Genomic DNA, 25582 nt, shown 5'->3' with positions numbered 1-25582 from the left:
TTTCTTTTGAGACTATTTAAAAAAAAATCGTAGATGCCTAAATTGCGAAAAAAGTTAAATAAACAATTGATTTATTAAAAAAATTGTTTAAACAATTTTTTTTGTTATAAATAATAAGACAGGATGAAAGCGTGTACAAAGCACTTTCCAAAACCCTCATAAAAATTTTAAATCGCGTAATTAGAAAGGAAGTTACAGGCGTTTGAAACTACCCCTGCAGGCATTGGGGTTGAAAATTCAACCCCCCCTCACTTGGGGAGGGTTGGTAATCCTGGTCTATAAGTTTGTGGATTAACTACTGTTGGGTAGGCGAACATATTCCCAGAGTTTAGAGACAATCGAAAAACATGACTTTTTGAGTTGGGGCAGTTGAGGAATATTGCCCCATAATTTATTACTGGAAAATGCAATTATGTAAATCATGCAAAAAAATAGGTAAAAATTAAAAACATTATGGTCGAGAATAATTAGGCCTAAAAGGAACTTTTAAAATGTATTGTTTTACTGCATACGATTTATTAATTTTCATCTTGAGGTGATTATCATTATTATTATTATTATTATTATTATTCTTATTATTTCCAGCGAACTCCATATTATAAGTCAAGGAAAGGTGGCATTCCGGGCTACGGTATTTCCTCTTGACAGGCATCCTCGATCAATTAGGAACTCAATTAGTACCAGTTAGAACCTCGGTCAACTTAACCACCTACCTACTTCCATTCACGATCTTGGCACTCGAGCGTGTCGATTAGACCTGACCACGTCCGCATTTCTCTGCCGTTCAGGAAAGCCCACTTCACCTTTCAATTTATTATGAACCAATTAATCAATTAAATTTGATTGAACACTTCATAGCGTCAACATTTTTCGTATTTAATTGAATTCCTTTAGTTTAATCAAATTATAGTTAATCCTACTGTGGGATTATTGGTAAGTTTAGGTATTTTTGTGTGATCTATGACACACGATGACTTTGTGGGGCTCTTCGGCTGGGGTGATTGCTAGAGAGATTTATCGGCTATTTGAGTCAGAGCGGTGCTGCGAAACGAAACGTGTTGATTAAATAGGCAACACGGGAATTCTAGATATTAGATATAGATATATATAGATATACTTTTCTCATATAAATCGGTTGCACCCCAGCAGCATAACGAGTCTAGAATCGAGTGAGTTACGCTTATCCCGAAAGGGATTTAGCTTAATGACATAATAAAGATAAAAGACGTCCCAAAAATTCGGGAAGTCTAGTCCAACCCCTTTCCCAACTTCCCCCAATATTTAGGAACATTTTTGTTCTCTTATGAAATATCATAAAAATTTAATGTATGTTTCTGAAATTCGAGAACTAAAATATGTTATTACATTTAAAAAGTTGCAATTCAATATTAAAATTTTCTCAAATCAATAAATAAATTCAGTGAATTACATCTTTCAAAATAGTAGAATAGTACTATAAACCATTATCATTGAATTATTATACAAAAACTTTCAAAATAAAACATAATTTTAAATGTAAAACATTAATTTTCATTCAACATTCATACCTCAAAGCTTATAAATTTGCATTATTTTAAGTGATTTTAAATAATTTAAAGATGAACAATGTTCAAATTGTTAATTATACTTGTTGCATTTTAACCATTTTAATTCCCATTGCAAAATTTAAAATTATGAAAGCCAAAAAGTGAAAATTTAGCGTGCAACCTGAAAATTGAAAACTCCAAAAATTATAACCACTCAAAATTAAAGAAATGATTCATTATTAAATTACTGAGGTATCAATTTCAGATAGTTTGATACTTATCGATTTTGATTTTATATAACACTATTTTTTATTTTTCAGCGTCAAATCGTTTAATTTTTAACACTTTATTTACAATTATTTTGCTTCCAATTTTTGAAATTGCGCAAGTGTCAAAGCTTTTGAAACGAATTTTTTAAAAGTTGAGTTTGAAATTTTTAGAATTTTGGAACATTTTCGAAGAAAAAAAAATTAAATTTCGCATGCCGGTTTCTAGAATCTTCTAATTTTTAGGGCAAAAATATTGTTGTAATTATTCATTGATTTGAATTTTGTTTAAAAACATTTGATTCAGAACTGTTGAATTACAAATCCTTTAGGTTGAAAATTGTGAAATTATCAACTATTAAATCAAAAAAATTAGAATATTTAAATCTAAAGTTATTAAATTTAAAACTGACATTCAAGGCTTTGAATATAAAATTTTTCAATTTTTAAAGATTTAGTAGTCAAATTGTCCTGAAATTTTCAGCGACGGTCTAGACTCTAGTATTATAGAATATCCACTAACGTTAGCCCTGAACAAGCTGGAAAACGGTTAATTATATTCAAAATTCCGTAACAGCGGAAAATTCGATATTTTTAATATTTGAAAATACAACATTCTGAAACTTGTCATTGGGGGGCCTGTAAAAATTAAGGAATTTCAAACCAAATATTTTCGAATTTAAACTTCTGTAGCAAAAAACTTTCCTTTTGCCTCGGAAATTAAACTGCTTTAGAACTGCGCATTCAAAAGTGTCATTTTAAATTAAAATTTGAAAAATGATAAATACCATTAAGTTTTTGTCATTCAAAAATCAAGAATTAGATTATTGTTCATCTTTAAAGTTTAATTATTATATTAAATTTGAAAATTATATTCTTTCCGAATGGAAACTTTTAAAATTATGAATTCAAACTTAAGGCACAAAAACTGAAGCAGTTCCAAACTTCGTTTAAAAATGGAAGCATTCTTAAATTAAGATCTTGAACCTAAGTCATTAAAAATAGTTCATTTAAAAACTATGCATCACGTTTAAAATATAATGATTTGGATCTAAAGTGTAAAATTAATAACTTGAAAATCAACGATAAAGTATTTACATGCAACAGGAATAACTCCACATTTAGGGTTATTTTTTGAGATATCAAATTAACAAAAATCACAATAACAAAAAAATTATAATCGAGCGGAAATATAGGAGATTTAATATGAATAGAATGAATGAATGATGGATTATTATATGTAACTTTTAAATGGCCTATGAAATACACAACACTACTATGCACAATTCAACCTAATTACTTTTCAAATGACATACTGTAAATTTAATATGCTCTTAAATAAAAAATTTTTTTAGTACTCTCTTAAAATTGGAACATATTTCCTTTGATAGAAATACCAGAACCGATTTAAATGAAGAACTTATAAATTAATATTTTCTTGAATATGAACCGCGTTTTGAAAATCCTCTATAAAACCCACCGAAGATACTGAATCTTTGTAATCGGTATTAAAATACATATCAGAAAGAGCGTAAGGTTGCGTCGGAGAATGTCTTTTTCCAGTTTCTTTCCTCATCACCTTGATACCTTTTCCCCGATCCATATAAAAATATTGACGTTTCCTTCGAGTTTTTTTTTGCACCTCTAGATCTTATATTGGCACGTACAATCGAAAGTGGAATAGTGGAATGAAGTTCGAAGCTCTCAAGTCTTCGTGTCGAGACATCATCACTTGAAGGCAAAAAGTAATGACCACGTTTTTGCTTCATAATTCCAAATTCCACTCCCCGTTTTAGAGCTGCGATTATCTGCAATTTTTATTTACTTTATAGAATAACAGCTATTGTTATTTTTAAAAAAGGCCTAATTTAAAAAATACAGTCAACTGTCGATATAAGAACCCCCGTTTTACGATATTCCTAGAATTGACGTCCTCGACAATTTCAGTCAAGCGTGATAAACAGCATGAGGGCCGCACTCTCAGCACATTAGTTGCATCAGGTTGCGCCATGCGTTCAAATCAAACAGAAATGGTTCATGTAACCCTGCTTTTTGACATTTGGATTCTTCAGATTTAGGATCAACGTTACTGCATGCTATGACCGAAACCATTCTTATATCGAGAGTTGAGTGTATTTGTTTTATATGAAGGAAAAAATCATCAGTAAAATTGAAGCCGTTTGTCAAAAAGGGGCTTAAGTAGTTCTTTGGTGAAAGTGAAAGTGAATACGCAAATATTGAAATATTTCCACTGATATCAGATATTGAAATGTAAAATAACATAAAAACTATGCAATTCTGTATAAAAATATAACAAAAATTTAATCCACGTTAAAGAGCGATATTTTAATAAAAGTAAAATCAAGACCCCGACTTTCTTTTTATTGTAACTAGCTTTTAATCTTTATCCACCACGTGCTCTGCGCGTGTCTAGTTTCACGATGGGTGGAGAGGGGGGGGGGGTTAATACAAAATAAAAGTGTCGACTATTTACTTTTTTAGATTTATTTTTTTATAATTTTTTTTTAATTTCATAAATATAATTTGCTTAAGAATCGTGCAAAAATTGATAAAGATGTTTCAATATTTCATGTACGTCAAATCAAAACTTAAACAAAAATGTCAACCTTTAACCAAATGGTTGCATTTACAAACAAAAAAGGGTTATCAAGAAGGTTAATTTTCTACCCCAAAAGACAAATTCTTAAGTAAATTAATCAATCATCCATACCAAACAAATGACTACCTATCGAAGTAATTATAGTTTTAACCAAGTAGTTGTATTTTTAATTAGAGAAAATGAATTCTCAAACAAAAATAATATAAGTTGATATTAATAACATTAGTAATATAATTTTTTATCACAAAAAATTAATTCTCAACAAAAAATATAATAGCTGACAATTAAGCTGAAAAAATATTTTTAATTTTAACTCAAAAACATTTTAATTAATCCAGAAAGACAAGATTTTAACCAAATATTTGAATCCTCAGACAAAAAACATTGTATCTTTCAACCTAAATAATAAAATTTTAATTTAAAAAAGCTGAAATTTTTACCAAAAGAGATAAATTTTGAAATCAAAAAGATAAATTTTCATTAAAATTGCGAAATATGCAACCAAAAAAGATTTTTCAGTCTCGAATACAACAAAACTTGTAGGGAAATTATAATTAGGAGGCAAAAATATTCTTTGTGCAAAATAAAAATTTTGATTGATATTTATTTTTCCTTATTCATTTGCTGTAAGGATTATTTATTTATTTATTTATCCATATTAGACCAGTAGACAAAAAACAATTAAAATTAAATTATGTAATACATTTTTTTTGTAAAAACCATAATATCAAAAGATATAAAACGTTCGAATGTTTGAAAAATCAATCTCACAAGTATAAGTAATTAAGTCGGAATTCAACAGACCGTCAATCGGAAAAACCTGGGTTCGGATCTCAGCGGAGCTTGAGAGCACTTTTTTCATAATTTAGAGATAAAAATCAATATTAAAAATATATATTGATATAATACCAGTAGATAAGAAACAATTAACCTCCAGTTATTTTATAATTTTTTAGACTTGAGTTTAAAAGATATTGAAGACTTTTTGGCGTTAAAAATTTAAGAATATTTTAGATGTGCTCGGAAATCTTCTAAGTTTTAAGATGTTGTTAAATTTTTTCAAAATAAAGTAATTTCGAAATATCTTTTTAATTGATTCGAATTATTCTTAGAATTTTGTTTAATCTTCCGGATTCATTTATGATAATTTTGGAAATCTTTTGTAATTTATAATAATCTTCTTAAGCAATCTCTTAAAATTAATTTTCAAAAATGAAGAATCACTTTAAATATTTTCAGGAACTTCAATAAAATGCTTTCATTATCTTGAAGGTTCTCAAATTATGTTTAAAAACTTGTGAATATCTTTAAAATTTTTTCAAATGTTCCTCAAATTTTGAAAAATGTCTGCAAAATAAAAAAAAATTTCCTTCAAATCTTTCAGATTTTTTTGTTCACTTAGCTTTAAAATATTTTACATTATCTTCCTACATTTTAAAAAATCTTTTTAAATCTTTGAAACCATTTTCTTTAAATTAATTTTTTTTTTAATAAACAATTTTCCTGGAATCTTAGAAAAAATTGCATTATCTTGTAACTTTAATTTCAAAAACTTCTAAAATCTACATTTTGTGTAAAATTATTAGGTACTCGTAATTTTTTTGGTGAATGGTAACTAAAATTTTCTTATCGTTACCTACATCGTAGATATTTTGCAAACTAAGATATTCTAAGATTTCATCCATAATTTGGTTTTTCTCAACTCTTGGAATGTGTGTAAAAATGTGCAAATTATAGTCTGGTACCAACATGTCGAAAACAAAATTATTTATCAATATTAAAAGAATTTATAATTAAAAATGTCTCTTACGAATAACGCTTAGAAACATTCAGAAATAAGTTTATTATCAAATAGAATTACTTATTTACGAATTTTGATTGACTAAAGTGTTAGTGTAAAAAATTCTTAATCTTATCAATACATACCTGTATAAACAGAATATTATCACCTTTATTATTAAATAATCAGTTAAAATCTAAAGTTTCTTTTTCACAAATAAATTTTTATAAATAAAGTTCATCATTTGAGAATTTCAATTTCCGAAATTCGAGATAATCTAAAAGAAAAAACTGAAAACGACCACTTTAAGTCATATTCACACAGTGTGCAACGAGTCATGTAGTAAACAAGAATGAGTATAATATTTTTAATAATTTCGTTCCACCTATTTTTTTAGGTAAAAATAATGTAAATCAGAAAAAAAAAAATTTCTATGCGTGTCACTAATGAAATGGGTTAAAAGAAGGTCACAGATTTTCTGTATTACTTACATTTTTTTGTATAATCATAAAATCAAAATACTAAAGACAAAAAAGCACTCAGAAAAATGAAAATAATATGCAGAAATGAAGGAAAGTAAAAAAATGTGTGGAATTTTCCGAAATGACAAACATAATATGCATAATGGAAAAGGGAAAGATATAATAAATAATAATAATTAATTATAATATGTAAAATATACTAATAAAATCCCTTTCATTCATTTTCTTCTAGAAGCAATATTTTCGTCAATTTTAATTGAAAATAAATTTTTAAATTCCGTAAGCGCCAATATGTGAGAGTTTATTGGCCTAATTTTTGAGTACACATAATTTAATATTAGTTCATATTTACATGTATGTTTATTCTCTTTTTTCGCAATGTCTATTTTAGTGGTTAGGCCATTTTTTGACAAACGGCTAACCTTTATTCGTTATTAAGTTTTAATTTTCAAATACATTTACAAATAAATTATCAGCATCTTACCCTTTTTTTCGGAGCTCTTCTAGGAAAGCTTTGAGAAATATAATTGAGTATTTTTCTGATTGTGGAACCATCAGTATCCTGAAGGTTTTTTAGTGCCACCATAACAAGGCTTATGACATTTTGTGAACCAATAATTTTCCCTTCATTTATCATTTTTCTTCATTTATAGTTTTTCCTTCATTTGTCATTTTTTATAATTAATAATGTTACGTAAAAATGTTTACAGTACTCGTTGACTTGTTTTATTAAAAGTTAGTCTTAATTACAATATATTTCATTTTTCGCCCGAAGGCGATCATGCTAATTCTGACGTTTCTAATGGGCTTTTGAATTTCCAAAAACAAACTATGATAGACTGATTAGACAGTTCATAAATGGATTTTAGAACTATAGTAACAACTGCTTTCAAAAAGCATCTGCAAAAATTGCCGAATTGGGATTTAATCTAAATTTCACTTCTTCAGCAGATTTTTAAATTTATTTTTTTCAAAATTAGAGTGGCTTTCAAGATAAAATTGACTTCCATTTTCTCCTTTTTAAAATCTGGATTACCTATCTATAAGAAATAGTTTACACTTTAGATTGTTTTCAATCTTTCAAATTAAAAATAGATTCGAATTTTTTTTTGAAATAATTTAAGTCTTAATTGCTTAAAATTGGTTATTTTGGTTAATTTGGAAACGTGTACTAAATGCGAACTAAATGTGTTCTATAAAATACGATAAAGAATCAAAAATTAAAATCGATATTTAAATAGCTACATCAGCTTTCATACAACTTTTATATTATTTTTAAATGGCTTTCAGTAAATTGCATATAGATTACTTTTATGTAAATATAATATTTTGTCTCAGTAGGAATTAGAAGCAAAGAAAGTAAGAAGTTAATTTGGGATGTTTTGAATCCAAGAAAAATGTTCAGTAGCTCTCAATGAAAGAAAAGTTTCATTAGTTAAAAGAGTTTTTTTCGATACAAAATTTGTATTTTGGTAAAAATAGTTTTCTTCATTTTGATGCTGTTTTTGGCGAAATAAAAAAATTTTTATAATTAAAAAAAAAATTTTTTTGTAATGATTCTGTAATTCCGAATCATTCTTCTGTTCCTCATGTTTGATACTGATCCACTTAGAAGATATTTACATTTGAAAATTCTTCAACATGTTTAATTTTGAATGTTTATAGTTTAAGTTTCGAAATTTTGAATATGTTTTTGAAATGGTTCTATCTTGACTATTTACAAAGAAATAAAGATTCTTCCATTCTTAATGCGTATAATTTAAGAAAATGTCATTTTGAATGTTGTTTTTTAAAATAAACAGTTCAATTTTGAACATTTCAAATTGAAAGCTCTTGAATAATAAATATGAAATCAAAATTCTTAAGTTCTGAAGGTTTTGAAGATCAAAAGTCAACTCTTTTCAATTATAAATCTTCCAAATTTTTTTTTTATTTAGAAAATCCTTAATTTTAAAGATTTACAATGCAAAGTGCTACAATTTTGAAGATATGCAGTTGAAAATGCTTCAATTTTGAATATATAGAATTGAAAATGATTAAATTGTGAATATTTTTATTTTGAAGGTATATATTTTTTACATTTTTGTTTTGGAAAAGTCAAATTTTAAATGTTCATCAATTTGTTATAATTATAGTTAAAAATGATGCTGATTTAAATATTTTTAAAAATACGTAGTTCAATTTTGAAGATTTAAAATGGAAAATTCTTTAATTTTTACGAATGCAATGAAAGATTCTACAGTTTCAAAGATGTATAAAATAACATTCTTAAATTTAAAATTTCTTAAGATTACAAGTCAAGAGTTTTCAATATTCTAAATCTTCTAAATTGAAGATAATTCAAAAGTGTAAATCATCAAAGTTACAGATTTTTAACTTGTAAAAATTCAAAATTACGAAGCTTTAATTGTAAATATTTAAAATTGAAAAGTCTTTAACTTCAAAAATTTGTAATTCCAAGTGCTACAATTGAAATTTCTTGAATTTTGTAAATATAAAATCAAAAATTCTTAATTTTTAACAATGTTTTTTAAAGTTTAGTTCAATTTTGAATATTTATAGTTTAATTGCATTACATTTTATTGATTTGCAATTATTGAAAATTCTTCCAAGGTTGAACAGTAAAATCACACAGTTGATTCATTTTTTCAATTCTTATAATTTTTTTACATACGTTACATATTTTTCCTTATAGAAAACAGAGGAATGCTATGTAATTTATGGATGATCCCTTATCAGTTTCTTTATAGTGATGTTTATTCTTCAGTTGTTTCCATCTTCAAAAAAAACTTCAATTTCAACAGGGGATATAGCTCAGTGGTAGAGCATTCGACTGCAGATCGAGAGGTCCCTGGTTCAAACCCGGGTGTCCCCTTAAATTTTTACATTATTTTTTTTTAAATTCTGAACATTTCAGATCTGTAATCAAAAGTTCTTTAAATTTTTTATTTTAACGTTCTTTTGAAATCATCCTAGATCCATTGATATAATTTCATTAATTAAGGGTATATATATATACACATATATGTTCATGACATCTTCAAAAGCCCCACATATAAGTGCTGGTGTGCACAAGTGCGTGGTATCGCTTACTCTCACGTTATGAGATATTGTCGTAATACTCCACGAAAAAGGTCGCGCTTACAATCATTTTGCCCGTATCTATGAACATAATAAATTTTAATTATGGGAAATTAAAAATGTAAAAGGTTAGATGTGAAATCAAATTGGACGAGTTTAATTATTTATTATTTGTATTTCAAAATTGTAATTCAATGAACGTTGTATTCAATAAATAATTTAAAACATTGAAAATGAAAAATAAATTTATATTAATAAATAAAAATAATGGTAGACCAGTTATAAACAATGTTGTAAATCGTAACTATTCGAAGATTGATACGCATAATTTTCCAAGTTTTTGAGTAAAATGATTTTAAAGCTTTTGCCTTCTTTCTAAAAAAATCTAGAAACATTTTAGAAACTTTTCTAGTCCAGAAGTAAAATATCAGCCGCGGGAGACCGAAAAATATTTGCATTTTTGTCTAGAAATATAAAAAGAATGAAGAATTTTTTTTAATAACTAATTTTTTAAAACAATTCGATTTATTTGCGAAATTATAATCACTTTATATTTACTTTTATAAATTTGTCCTAACAACAATGGTATTTTTATGAAAAAACGAAAATAATGAATATTTTTATGTTTTTAAATAAAATTTCAGAACGACAAATATGAGAAGAAATGTGTTATATTGAATGAAATGTAAATCGATCAAAGATTTCATTAAGTGTAAAATACAATTTCATTTGAATTATTTGAATGATAATTATTCATTAATTTTATTTTTTAGCAGTTGATTAATTTGAAAAATTAGAATAGTAACCATTAAAAAGTGTTATAACTAAGATTAAAATTATATGTTAAATCAAGATTGTTTCATTAATAAATTATAATTTATCGTACGAATTAAAAAAATTTTGAATGATAATTTTTTAGCTGGATAAGTAAAGCGGGAAGTTTTGTCGCACCCTAACCCTTTTCCGAATAAGAAATTTACTAATAATTGCTTCTATTGGCAATTTATTAACTAATTTTCTTTGACGCTTTAGGGGGTTTTGGGGGGAAATATGAAAATGTTTTGGTCGCCCCAAATTGATATTTTACTTTAGGACTATGAAAACAATTTTCCAAAATATTTTCAACTATTTACTCAAAAATTCGGAAGTCATCGAACTAAATTATTCCCAAAAATTGTAAATGAAAAGCCTTTAGAAAATAATAACTGGGCTATTTAAATTTTAATTTAGATGAATTTTCAAGCATCTATAAGTTTTATAACTTACTTTTTTAATTCAACTTTTAAATTATTTTCCCTTATTCCATGAAATTTCTATCAAACATTTTTTAATAAAATTTAAAACCCCATTTCTGACATTAAACAACTTTGCGGGATTGAATTTATAAGCAAAATAAGTTTTGAAAATTGCTAGGTATGGACTATTGATGGTATAATACAATCCTTCCAAGTTTTAGAATATTTAAAATGGATTTGCATGATTTATTTCAGAAAATTCTACAGGATACTGCAGGAAAAAAATTCTCTAATATATTTTATTATCAATATTTGTTTCTAAATTATTTGGCCAGCTTGGATTTCAAATAATCATGTTTAATCATACTTTTGCAGATTTTTTTGATCGCAGATGTTTTTGGTGGGATTTCATGTTTTTCGCATTTTTATCTGAATAAGATAGGTACGCTCAATTCATTCAATTTTCATTAAATTATTGATAATTTAGTATTTATTTGCATAAATTTAACATCTTCTAAGAAAACCCATCTATCTTTCCAGGACAAAAGTAATCATATAGGTTTTTTGTTGTTATTATTTGCAGAATGTGAGTCACATGGAATTTGTTTTTCGTTCGAAATGTGAGATGCTTCTAAAAATATTTTGCAATTTTTATACACGCGGATAAACTGCGCCGGCGGTGACTTAGACACAAGTGCGATATCTGAGGATTCCAGTTGGCTACACGTCAATGGTGAACTATTTCGATCAAAACGGGCCAAACCTGATTTCAGATAGAATTCTGAATTATTCGAAACGTGCATTTGGCTCTAGGACAAAGGGGCATTGAAATTGGCAAAGCTGACAGCCATCGATCGATCAAATATTCCATGTCCTCAATGAAAGGCATTTATATTGATTTGCATACGCATATTTACAAGATTCATACCAAGTTTATGCGTTTTTGAATTACAGATTTTTTCATGTCAACCGTTTAAATTTTATTCTCTTTGAGGTAACATTTTTTAATGCATTCTATTTGAGTAAAATTTGTCGTATCAATTCTATTTCGATTTTATTTAATTGTATGGTATATAAATCATACAACACAGATAAAATTTGAATGTTTTAAAATTATAATTGTCCAAGAGAATGCATGGAATTGTTAATACTTCTTGTTCAATCGCCGAGGTTAAGCAGCGCTTGGCTCGGTTATACTCGGAGGAAGATCGTTGTACAAGATAAAAAGTGTACATCGCCAGCTTTTTCATCTTTCTTCACTCTCGGAATTAATAAGAATTATTTAATCTGATTTTGATATATACGAATTTTCTTTCTCTCTAATTACAAAAATTAAGAATAATTAAAATATTTAGTTTACTTTCATTGATTAATGTTTTAACTTTCAACCATTTTTTCTGCAATCTATAACGCTCACTGACAGTCCATGGGAATTTTTCATTCTACATAGTAATACTTCATTGCAAATTATCGACTGTTTTACTATTCATGCAATTATAAAGTTACACTTGTGATAAAAAATATAAATAAATGTAAAAGTATATTTCTTGTATTGAATTCATTTTTTTTTTATTATTTACATTTAAAATTTTAAAGAAATCTTTAATTACAAAGTTAGATTGTGCGCAGTGTGACAGTAATGACTAATTTAATCAGTATATTTTTACTAATTGTCAGTAACTGAATTCTAACAGTAATTCAACTGAAAATTAGTTATATTTTACTAATTTAAATTTAGAGAGTACATAATAATAAAAATTCCACGATTACTGAAGGATATACTTATTAAAAATATATTTATCGTCTTCAAAATGTATATAATTTCAATGTAAAATAATACTTTTTAGCGAGCAATAATAAAACAGTTTAAGTTAGGACAGTTTTACTGTTCAATCTTTCAAAATTCAAAATTTCATGCGAAAAGCCTTTATAATCAGGTTTTAATGAAATAATTTTATTTAATGTATGTAACGAAACAATCTTGTATTAAGTGTATCCAGAATAAATTCAAAGCAATGCAAAATTAAGAAAATCATTTTTCAAAATTAAGGCTTAAAAATGAGATGATTTTAGAAGTAGTTATAGAAAATTGAATTATTTTGTTATTGATAATATTACAAAATATTAATAATCTGCAATATAAATTTTAAAAAATCATTTTCGAATTTAAATGCTTCGTTCTGCAATTTCAAAAATTAGAATCAGTACGATCTTATTTTGTATTCTTTTTTAAATTTTCAATGTAATATCTTGTAATTGAAAAAAAGATATCGCACTAATTGAATGATTTCTTTATTTTAAAGTGGTTACAATTTTAGAGTTTTCATTTTTGTTTTCATTTTTCATTTATTGTTGAGTTTTGAAAAGTATAATTATAATTTCGAGAATTTCAAATTTTTGAACGATTAAATTTATTTAAAATATCTGCAATTTTTATGTTAAATTTTCAATTCTACAATTTCACAAGTGTTGACTTTGAAATATTCAATTTAGATTTAATTTTCAAATTGTCAAAGGTTAATTGCCTCGAATTTAAAATCATTTAAATTTTAAATATTTGTATTTTAAATTATTTACTTTTGAATTTAAATTTTGAATTTTGAATTTTCGACTACTATTTAAAATTCGAATCTGAAAACATTCAATTGTTAACATTTTGAAATTTCCTATTTTCGAAATTTTAATTGGAAATAATTCAAACTTGAGATATTGTTCAAGTAAAAATTAAATTGTTAATTTTTTGAATGCTTTGATTTGGGAATAATATACAAATGAAACTCCTGTCTAATGGAATTGTCCAATTCGTAAAATTTCCTTCCTGCTGGTAAGTTATAATATTCCCGAAAATTTAACTTTTTAAAAAAGGTAAAAAAGTTGGTTCAGCCTCACCGTGATTTTAGGTTTATATTCGCTGGACGTAAATATTCAAATTATTGGTTAGAAAATTGTACGTGTTATAGAAAAAAGGTGAGCGAGTCCTTTGTACAGAGAATTTCACGTTTAGTGATTTTTGTTATCAGATTATTGTAACAAATACTGCTATAAGTAAGAATGCCTTGCGTGTTCGAGCGTGTTCGAGTTATACGCCGTCAGCTCGGTGTAATATGGTTAGTTATTATGGCACTTACCCTTGTACGTGCAACCTGCCGTTTGATGAATGACATTTGCTGGGAAATTGCACTTTCCTGGAATATGGAAAGTTCCTGCCAATTTCAAACCCCTTTCCCACCAGTAGGTGGTCAGAAACTAGCCAGTCTAATTTCTCATAGTACACATTTACTAGCTGAAGATATATTTTATACTATTAGAAAATTAAAAACAAGGTAAATAGGAGTACCTCAAAACAAATATCGCATTATAAAATTTAAAATATCTGTATGCTTGCAATAATTAAGAATTACATTTTTTCTGTGAAAAGATCTCCTTCGTTCCGCTGAGAATCGAGCCACAGAACTTCCGATTGCCGGTCGGGTGCTTTTCCATTAAGCTGCTAGAGAGATCGAAATATGAATCCTTTTTCAGAAAAACACCCATTATTTTGCGAAATGTTACGTATTTCATTTTTTTAAGGAATCTGTATTATAATAAGAGAATAATAGAAATTCTTAACGTCTTTTCAGACTAGATAGAGATATGAATTTTAAAAGTTTTATTTACATTTTTTTATAAAATAAAAGGGTTTCAAAGTGGAGATACAAACTTCATAATTTTAGTTATTTTTCAATCACTTAAAAAAAATCCGGTTATTTTGAAGGATCATAACCCGGCATCTAATGAAGATTAAATGTTCTTGTTTTTTAACTTTCCTATCATTTGTTTTCACGTAAATTTTTCTCTTAAATTCTATGTGCGAATTTTCCATTGGGCCATAGTCGGGCCAACTTTCTCGGAGTTGGGCTAACTTTGCCAACCAGGCATTGGCAAACATACCGAAATGATAACTATGGCCCAACTCTGTTTCCCGACTATTGGCTACCATGGTTGGTTCAACCATGGTATTATCAAAATCGGGCCAACTATGACAATTACAGGGGGAAAAAATATCCATTAAATTTTATAAAACTAATCTTATAGTAGAGAATACGATGGGTAGTTTAATAAATATAATACAATCACTACACTGTTCATAAACGCACGCTATGAAAATTTGAATTCGCCTTGGGGTTCGAACCCTATAAGTTTCGCATCCCTAATTTCTATCTAACGCCTAAAGCCTCCCTAGCTGGAAGTATTACAAAAAAATCTGAATTATATCCGTTAGCTGTGCATGGCCGTCTGCAAATTTCTGTGAACCATTCTATACAAAATATTACTACGCTCATAATAATATATGTAATAGGATTTCAGATTTTTAAAATATTGCAAATTATTATTGAATATTTTATGTGATTAAACAAGATTTAAAGTAAATTAAAAAATATTTTAAGATATTACAAAAGATTAAAAAAAACCATTATATATATATTTCAAGAAATTCATTAGAATTCAAAGGATTTTCTACAAATTCTCGAAGATTTCAAGATATTTAACAGTTTTTAAAGAAGTCAAGAACATTATTTATATTTTAAAATTACTTTAAAATCTTAAAAGCCATTTAAGATCTACCGAAATTCTTTAAAAAATCTTCAAAATTACTTAAAATCTCTTAAATTCATTAAAAATATCTTGAACTCTTTTAAGTATTTTGAAATCTTTTAAAATTTGTTTATAAATTTAAAAATTTTCAAAATCAAGTAACTCCGGTTAAATCCCTCGAAATTCCTGGAAGTCTGTTTAAATACTTCAAAATATTTTTAAATGACATGAAAATCCTTAAACTCTTTTGATTTTCTTTTAAAATCATTTAAAATGCTTTCTAATATTTTAAGTTCTTTTACTTACGTTTTAAACCATATTAAATCCATTGAAATGGCACAAAATCCCTTACAATCACTTACAATCTTTCGGACTCATAAAAAGTATTTAAAGCCTCTAAAATCTTTTGAAAATTCTTTTGCTTTTTTTTTAATTCTTCTCAAATATTTTAAACTTCTTTCAAATTACTTTGAATATTTCGAAATTCATTTATAAATTTTTTCCTATTTTCATTGAAAAGAATGTTTAAATCCCTTTATGCCGATCTCCGGGCCAACTTTGGCCCAGAGTTGGGCCGGTAGTCGGCGTTACTCGTTAACGAAAGATGTCCCATAGTTGCCCCGATGGTTGATCCATGTTTGGGCCATTGTTAGGCCAATAGTCGGCCTAACCTCTTCATAACTTTCTCAATCCCTTCATGCCGATCTCTGGAAGGACTTTGGCCCAGAGTTGGGCCAGTAGTCGGATTTACTCGTTAACGAAAGATTTCCCATATTTGCCCTGATGGTTGGTCCATGTTCGGGCCAAAGTTGGTTCAACAGTCTGGGATATGGTGGGAAGAGTCAATTTATGCAAACACGATTTTTGAAAAAGCCCTTTACCTAATTAAAGCGGTAAAAAAGCCTTTTTTTGTACGAGATGCCTGGACTATTATTCATGTCGACGTGAATGAGCGTGTTAACATTGCAAGTTTAACTAAAGGCACACCTTGAGGGTACTTCTTTCACTCTAGTTCAGAAAAAATACATTCATTACCGAGACGCAAGACTATGCAGGCAGAAACGTATTCATAACGTGTAATAAGCCTGGACAGCAGAAACTTCGGAGCAAATGAGAAATAGGGTTAAATTGCTAAAAGCTTCCGCCATCAACATATTCCAGGGATGCTCTTGACTCTTGAGCCTAATAGTCGACTCTCATAATTTGGTCCATTCTCATTGTTATTAAATAAATAAATTTTTCTCTTTTACACTCATATTCATATTCAGATTTTCTGATCTCTAGAAATTTTCGCAGTAATTAGAGGTTATTATAAATATTCCCTTAACATTAATTTATAATTATTTATATTTTATTTTAATTAGTAATAACAATCAATATTAATCATTCAACTAATCCACTTATTTTTCAATTCGCGTCTTTTTCTGTCATTTCAATGTGACTGTTTATTAGTATATACGTCAATTTGATATCGTAAAAATTGTCTTGCATATGGAGCTTCTTTCCATTGCATGGAAATGCTCCATTATGGATTTTCAAGTTAATATTTTGCAGTTTAGATTAAAATGATTAAAGTTAAAAATTCGTGATGCACAATTTGAAAATTAATTATTTTTAGCGTCTTCGTTTCAGACTTAATTTACGTAGTATACTTACTATTAATAATATATTCATCATTTTTGAAATTTCTATAATCTCAATTTAAAATTATAGTTTGGAATGTGTAATTTTAAAACAATTAAATTTTTGAAGTCTTGAACTTAAGTGTGATTACTGCAATTTTTAAAAGTTTAAATTAATAAATATCATTATTAGGTCTTTCAAAATTGAAACATTGTGTATTAGAAGCCTTAACAGTTAGTTTTAAATTTAATAATTATAAAATGAAATATTCTAAATTGTTTTATTGCAATTTTGAACATACAGATTTTTTTTATGTTTCGAAATCATAGAATATTAAAATGATTTGATATATTCTCAATTTACAATTTAAATGATATATAAATAATTAAGCAATTCTGAATTAAATGCCTCTAGCATAAATTTAAAAACAATGAAAAATCAAGAAAATAATTACTTAAATTCACACCTTAAAATGAGAATGTTTTAGAACTGGGCATTGAAAATTGAATTCTTCTTTATTTAAAAATGTTCCAAAATATTAAAAATTCATAATCAACTTAATATAATATAGTATATAATATAAAACTTATTATAATATAATATCTCTAAATTGTACGATTTTTATTTGCAAATTTTAAATAATTAATCATTTAAAATTGAAAAATATAAAAATATAAAACGTGTGTTGTTTAAAATAAAAATGCATAGGGATTAAACTATTTTAATTTTAATATTAAATTTAATTTCATCATGCAATATATTGCTTAGAATTGAAAATTATTGAAATTAAAAATTCTAAATTTTTAATTATTCAGTTTTTAACATTTTTAATTAAAAATAATACGATTTCAATTTCTTGATATTTTAAAAGGTCCAGATCTCCAAATTCTAATCGAAAAATATTTCATTTTAAAGTTCTAAAATTGCCCTATTTTCGATATTTTAATCTGAATTTATTCAATGTCGGAATTCTTAAATTCATTTTTTTTAATTTCGACTTATTTAATTTCAAATGTGTTTATTTAGAAATGATACAAGCTCAATTATTGTCTATTGCATGCGAAATATTGTCCTTAATGTATAAAATGTTTCCTAATTTATACATGTTTGATTTCGAACCTTTTCAATTAAAAATCATTCAATATATTTTTTTTTAATTTCAAAGGCTATCAATTTGAAATAATTAATTAGAGTTTTAAAAAAATTTATCATTGAATTCTTAAATTGTTTATACTATTAATGTTAGAAAAAAATCCAGAGAAGTGATAGTGCGCTTCGTGAATCCCTATTTACTGCTAGGGTATTAAAATATCGATTAAAAATAGACATTTCATACATTTTTTGATATAAAACAAATCCAATCTCTCTTTAACCACCCAAATCATGCATTTATCTCAATTCCATAATTATGGTATCTTTTCTAACCCTTAGATGAAAAGTACAAAATTTGAATAAATATTTTAAGAACTTCCAATCCATCGAATTTTAAATATTTTGAAACCTTGAAATATACAATAATTTATGATTTTGTTGCTACTTTTATATTTTAAAGTAAAACGATAATAACAGGAACAATATGAAATACTGCTATGGTTCAGTTTAAACTACGTGCTTCTCGTTTGAACAGTTTTCCGCTAGTTGTTTAAATATTCTTCTCCAGAGCTACTCGTCTGTCTTTATAGCCGAAATCAATCGCCACGAGCAACAGAAATATGTATTTTTTAACAAGAATCTCTCAAGCTCTACAGCAGCAATTCAAAATAGTTTTCTTATCACTTCGGAATTCATATCTTAAATAATAGAAAAAGAGAAGATATCTTCTTGGCACAAATTGTGTGCAAGTGTTTTTCTTGTTTCCAGGCAAACGAGAATTCACTGAAATGTTATAAAATAGAGCGATACATTTCATTGCAATCAACACGGATTCACAGGTAGGAATAAAAAAAAAATTATTTAAAATTTTTCTCTTATTCTAGAAGTATTGACAAATAAAAAAGCATATTCAGGTTTGCTACAGGTTCGGGAATTCCATACTGTCACGGAAAGTCAAGAAATGTCAAAAAATTAATTTTTTTTGGTTGAAGATTCAACTACTTTGTTGAAAAATCATCTTTTTTGGCCAAATTCAACTGTTTCTGGTTTAAAATAAAATTATTTTTCAGTCAAATATCAACTCTAATATTTTTCATTCAGAAGCCATATTTTTTGGTTGAAAATTCAACTAGTTCGTTAAAAAATCATTTTTTGTTTAAAGATTTATCATTTTACTTGAAAACTATCTTTTTTCTTCAAAATTTACCTATTTTTTAAATTTATATTTCTCGTTAATAAGTTATCTATATTTTATTAAAAATGCATCTTTTTTATGTAAAAGTAATCTCATCAGTTGAAAAATCCCTTTTTGGCTAAAAATGTATTTCCTTTGTTGAAAATTGAACTATTTGGTTGTAAATTTTTTACCGGCTGGAAATTTAACTGTTCTTATTTTGGTTCAAAATTTATCCTTTTTAGTTGAAAATTCAACTATTCAGTTAAAAACACATTTTATTGTTGTTGAAGGTTTATCACTTTAGGTAAATTTCTACTATTTCATTTTTTGTGAAAAGTTTATTTTTCTATAAAAATGCAATCTTCCTGGTTGAAAGTATATTTATTTTGTAGATAAATGAGCTATTTCTTTGAAAACTAATATTTTAACTTAAAATTTAATTGTTTAATTTTTGGCGTAAAATAGATGGTTTTTAGTTCAAAATTCATGTATGTATTTTGTTGAAAATTGGTCTGTTTTAGTAAAAAGGTAATCTTCTGGGTTGAAAATTCAATTATTTGGTCAAAAATGTATTTTGTTTTTATCGAATATTCATCTTATTAGTTAAATATTAATTTCCTTATATAAAAAGTCAATTACTTTATTAACCATTTTTTAGTTCGAAATAAATTTTTCTAACTGTAAATGAATAGCAAAGTTCCAGTTTTGCTGGGACATTTATCACTGTTAGTTGAAAACTCAATGATTTGATGGGAAATTATTGTATTTCCCGTGCAGAAATCGCTCGATTTCAAACGTAATACTGATCTGGCCCCGATCAGATTTCCCGATCAGGCCCTGATCAGTAGAACTCTGTGGCCCATACCTGGGCCCGACCGGGCTAAACCGATTTCCTACTGAAACGCCATCTCCGTGCGCTCGCAGAACTAGTGCTGCTTGATTTTTTCTAGTAGTGCAGTGAAATTTGTATACATACTACTCGTTTATAATATTCTAGCAATGATTAAAAATGCATAAGGCGAGTAGGCCACGTGTTCGGAGGCACCAAACACCAGTCAGTAAAGAAGATGAGATTAAGTAATTACACTCTGCGGGCAACTTGAACCCTAACCTCAAATAAATTAATAAATAATTCAATTGTTTTAGGTAAAATTAGTATATTTACCATTAGATGAGTCAAATATTATGTGATGAAATTGATCAAGTTCTTTTATTTTCAATTATTATTAAAGAACTCAAGGTTCTTCGATTTAATATAAAGTTCGAATTATCAAATCTGTTGACAAAAAATGAATTGCAGTATGCACAAAATTATGTTTTTAAATGTGATACAATCAATTATGTTATTGAAACTCTGATTCTGGATTAATAATAAATTTATTACAGAAATACGTTAAGGACCAGAAATATTTAATTCAAAACATTTCATTTTTGTTTAAAAGTTGTTTGGTCTATATTTCTTCTTAACCGATTAAAAAAACTAAAACGATCTAATAAATGATGGCGCAATTTTTTGGCGAAAAAATTATCTACAACAATTGACAAAAAATTGAATTTATTTACAGTAAAATGTTAATAAATCGTAGATAATAGGTTATTTCCCGTTGATTTTCTTTGGAAGCATTCGAAAATGTCAAGTTATAGGGAATCTTTTTGCGAAATAACTTTTTCTAATTTGTTAAAAAGTTTTATAGACAACATTTTTTTTCAAGAAATTAAAATTCTTATTTAAAATATTCCTGGTTATCATACATTTTTTTCATTAATAACAAAATTTTTTCTCGAAACTGATACCATCCACAATAATTTTACGTTTTTCAAAAGTATAATTAAATTTTGTATTCTGAAACCTTTTCTTTTCGTGCCTGTAGTACTTTAATTTTAACTTAAAATAACTTAATAGGAAATTCAAAATATTAAGGTGGCCTTCGAAAGGAAAGGACCATTCGATACTTTCGAGTTCACTTATATTAAATCTCCATTTGTGAGATTCATGAATGGATTATAATGAGACTCATCGTGTACCGATCGGGTTTCCCAATCGGGTACCCCGACCTGGCCCCGATCTGGGCGTGTGTTTCATACGCGACCTGGCCCCGACCAGGATTCCCGATCTGGCCGAGTGGCAGTTGTTCAACTTTTCTGTACTAAACTAAATCAAGGAAAAAGTTTAAGTTTTTAATTAAAAGCGAAATTGAAGGCACGATTTCGGAAGTGATTATTTCGTGCGCCTGTAAAGCGGCGACATGCACAGCAGGACTGTAGAGCTGGTCTGATAAACTCAGGCGTTATTGGCATTCTACCAACCTGAAAAATGGTCCATTAATCCGGTAGCCATTAAAAATTGTGTATGCACTAATAGTTTTCCGAGATTACTCTTTTTGAAAATTAAAAAAGGCCCCTGGTTACGAATATCTTGAGTAGGTTTACGAAATCTGGGTCAATATCTGTTTTAACAATTAAAAAAAAAAAATTTCATCATTTATTCACGAAAAAATGTGTTAAATTATTTGTAGTATGGCTCAGCAAAAATTAAACTTTTTTGTATCTTGCACTTTTTTCGTACGACGAACCGTTTGCAATGTACAGCCTTATAAACAAATGTTTTTAAAAACAAATTGCCATATTTGTACAGCGTTTCCTAAGAATCTATTGCTCAGAACATTTTAAAACGGTTACTCTGTCTATATCGAGGATAGATCTCTTGAAATAAAAAAGAAATCTTTCGATCGAATGAAAACTTCTCTCCTTAAATTGTTGTTAAAAAGTTGCTATTTTTAAGATTCATTTTTAAGAACTTAAAAATTGTGGATTTAGGGGAGCGCATATTTATAACAAATACATTGTTTATAATGCCGTGAATAATTAATGACTTTGTCGTACGAGAAAAAATCACGTGAGTGAAAGGTTTAATCATGTATCAAGGGGACTAATTGAAAGCAATGGTTATAAACAATTCAGCACAAGGAATTACGAACAACAAATTAGGTTATTAATTCTAGGTAAAGATTTCGCAACATTTTAAAGCAATATTATGATACTGATTGATCTGGATGATTGTCTATTAATAATGGAAGAGTCTAAAGATTTCCTCTTAAAAATAGGAACTTTTTAAGAACAATTTGAGGAGAGAAGTTTTCATTCGATGGGATGATTTTTTTCCTATCAAGAGATCTATCCTCAATCTAGTCAATTTACAAGTTGTAAATTTTTCTTAGCAATAGGTAACACTGTGCAAATATGGCAATTTTGTTAAAAATAAATTTGTGTATAAGGCAAACAGTTCGGTAGAAGACAAACATTGCAAACGGTTCATTCTACGAAAAAAGTGCAATATACAAAATAAATTTATTTTTTATCAGCCATACCAAAAATTATTAACACATTTTTTTTTGAATAAATAATGGAATTGCTTTAAAAAATTGTATAAACTAAAATTGGCCCGGATTTCGAAACCCTACCCAACATATTCGTAATCAGGAGCCTTTTTTTACCTTTTGAAAAAAAGTAATCTCGGGGACCTATTAGTGCATGCAGAAGTGATAGTGGCCACTGGATTACATGGCGTACACGTACATCATAAGCATAAAGAAATAGGGAACTGAAATTTTAGTAAAAATGAAGCCTTAAAATGAATTTTGACAAGAAATAACGAAAAGTTTTATGCTATGCACTATTGTTAACAATTAATTTTGTTTGATTCACAGTTTTTTTAATAGGCAAGAAATATTAGCTAAAATGATGGATATTCAAAATTAATTATTTATGTAAGAATGATTTTTCAATTTTAAGACTTCCCCAACCCTCTTACAGAATTTCGTGAGATTTTTATTATTCGCCGCCTCTTTTTACGTAATATTAAAAATGATTCTGCTTAATATATCGAACATATACGATTTATTTTTAGCGTACACGAAAAAGATTTGAAAAAATTCCATTGATTTGAATATATTTCAACCGATTTGAAAGAATTTTAAGTTTTTTCGAAGGAATACATGAGGACTATAATAATATTTCAAAGAATTACAACGCAGTAAATGCCAGGGACATTTTTTATCTGAAGTTGAATACGCAAATTAATTTTTACAAGAACTAACAAAAAGCTTCCTTTAATGCGATATTATTAATAATTAATTTTGTTCGTATAACATTTTTTTAATAAGCAAGAAATTTTAGCTAGACTGATGAATATTTCACAATTAATTAATTACGTAAGAATAATTTTTCAAATTTTGGACTCCCCCCTTCCTCTCTTGTGAAGTTTGGAAAGATTTTTTTCTATTTACCGCTAATTTTTACATAAGATTTTAAATTTTTCTACTCAATAAATCAAACATATATAAATTATTTTTACAGTAAACGAGATTTTAAAATATTTGAATGTATGTCAACAGATTTTAAGGAATTTTAAGCCTTTTTAAAGGAATACTTGATGAATATATGACATTTCAGAGAATTAAAACGCAGTAAATACCAGAGATATTTTTTATCTATAGTTAGATATAAATTTTGCACAGAATTAAAACCTACAATTATTATTCAGCATGGGTTATTTTTATCGGAATAGGCAAATACAAATTATCCGACTTTGCATAATTGTGGGTTTCAGTTGTTTGCAACATTTGTATTCAATTTCAGATACAAAATATCTTTGGGAGTTACTTCGAAACATTTTTATTGAATTCAATGAGATTTTCAAAGCTTTTTAGGGATTTTATTAAGTCTCAAAAATTTTCAAAAATCAAGGTATTTTAGAAGATTTTGAAATATTTCACGGAATTTTAAAGGAGTTTAAATGATTTGAGATTATATCAAAGTATTTTTAAGAATTTTGAATGGTATTAGGGGATTTTATTAGCATTTCAAAGATATTTCATAAGACTTTAAAACATTTAACTGATTTTTCAAGGATTTACAAATCCTATGAAGGAGTTTAAACAATTTCAAGGATTTTTAATAACTTTTAAAATATGTTAATAGATTTTAACATATGGGAAGGGGTTTCAAGAGATTCCGAAAGATTTTAACGGATTTTAAAAACTTCAATGAATTTTAAAGGGATTCCAATAATGTTAAGTGATCCCATAAGGTTTCGAAATATTCCACAGAATGTCAAGAGTTTTAACTGATTTTTACAGTTCTTAATGGATCCAAATGGATTTTAAGCGAAGTCCATGTATTTTCTAGGATTATAAGGGATTTTGAAGATTGGAAGAATTTTTACATGTTTTAAAGGGTCATAAGCGATTTTAAGTGATTTCAAAATGAGTCACTAGATGTCAAAGTACATTATGCGATTCCGAAGTATTTTCTTAAATTTTGAAGAATATCTGGGGATTTTATCAAGATTTCTGAGCTTTAGAAGGGATTTAATGAGATGCCAAAAAATTTTCAAAATTTCGATTGACTTTAAGGTATTTTATTAGATTGTAAGGCGTTTTAACACATTTTAAGAGATAATAAAGGGGTTTGGCAATTCTCAGGGATTTCGAGCAATTTCAATGGATTTTAAATATTTCTATGGACTTTGATATATTCTAAGGGATTTACCCAGATTTCAAACGATTTTACTGTACTTTAATAGATATTAAGAGATACAAGAGGGTTTCGATGATTTTCAGGGATTTCGAGGATTTTCAATGGCTTTTAAGAGTTAAATTAAATTTAAATGACATTTGAAAGATTTCAATGGATTTTGTAAGTTTTCAAAATATTTTACGGAATTTCAAAGGGGTTTAACGTTTTTCAGACATTTAAAATGATTTCTAAGGATTTTCAAAGAAGTTGAAGGAATTTTTATGGCGATTTTGGATATTTTAAGCGATTCTAAGGAGTTTCATCGCTTTTAAAGGGTTTGTAAGGGACTCATGGAAAAAAATGGTTTACTTCAATACGAACTACCATATTTAAAAAAAAAGAATTATTTAGGCGAATTGTATTGATATTGTGATTTTCACCCTTATATAGATAAAACGTAACCATTTTTTAAGAGTTTTGAAGCGTTATTATTATTATTATTATTATTATTATTATTATTATACCATTAAGCCATTTCCCTTTCGGGGTAGGCGTGACTCACTCGGCAAGGGAAAGGAGTAGTGTGTGGATGGGATAGAGATTTTTCA

General features: G+C 27.1%; 2 protein-coding genes and 1 non-coding gene across 3 annotated transcripts in view; 2 read left to right on the top strand and 1 right to left on the bottom strand.

Annotated features, from left to right (window-relative positions):
• The window catches only part of LOC117181607, a 327912-nt gene that overhangs the window by 73539 nt on the left and 228791 nt on the right, over positions 1–25582 (top strand). The gene's annotated exons all lie outside the window — the stretch shown is intronic.
• Positions 3040–7465, bottom strand: LOC117181608. The gene is made up of 2 exons (XM_033374470.1): positions 7159–7465; positions 3040–3600 (listed from the first exon to the last, which is right to left on the bottom strand). Exons 1-2 carry the CDS (start codon positions 7309–7311, stop codon positions 3313–3315), a joined length of 441 nt encoding a protein of 146 aa, XP_033230361.1. The 5' UTR covers positions 7312–7465; the 3' UTR covers positions 3040–3312.
• Trnac-gca lies at positions 9478–9549 on the top strand. Its single transcript has one exon. It is a non-coding gene; the product is annotated as a tRNA-Cys (tRNA).

This window comes from Belonocnema kinseyi, chromosome 10 (assembly GCF_010883055.1).
Source record: "Belonocnema kinseyi isolate 2016_QV_RU_SX_M_011 chromosome 10, B_treatae_v1, whole genome shotgun sequence".
NCBI classification, from domain to species: domain Eukaryota; kingdom Metazoa; phylum Arthropoda; class Insecta; order Hymenoptera; family Cynipidae; genus Belonocnema; species Belonocnema kinseyi.
The sequence above is the reverse complement of the archived record's forward strand: the minus strand, read 5'-3'. Positions and strand labels throughout refer to the sequence as shown.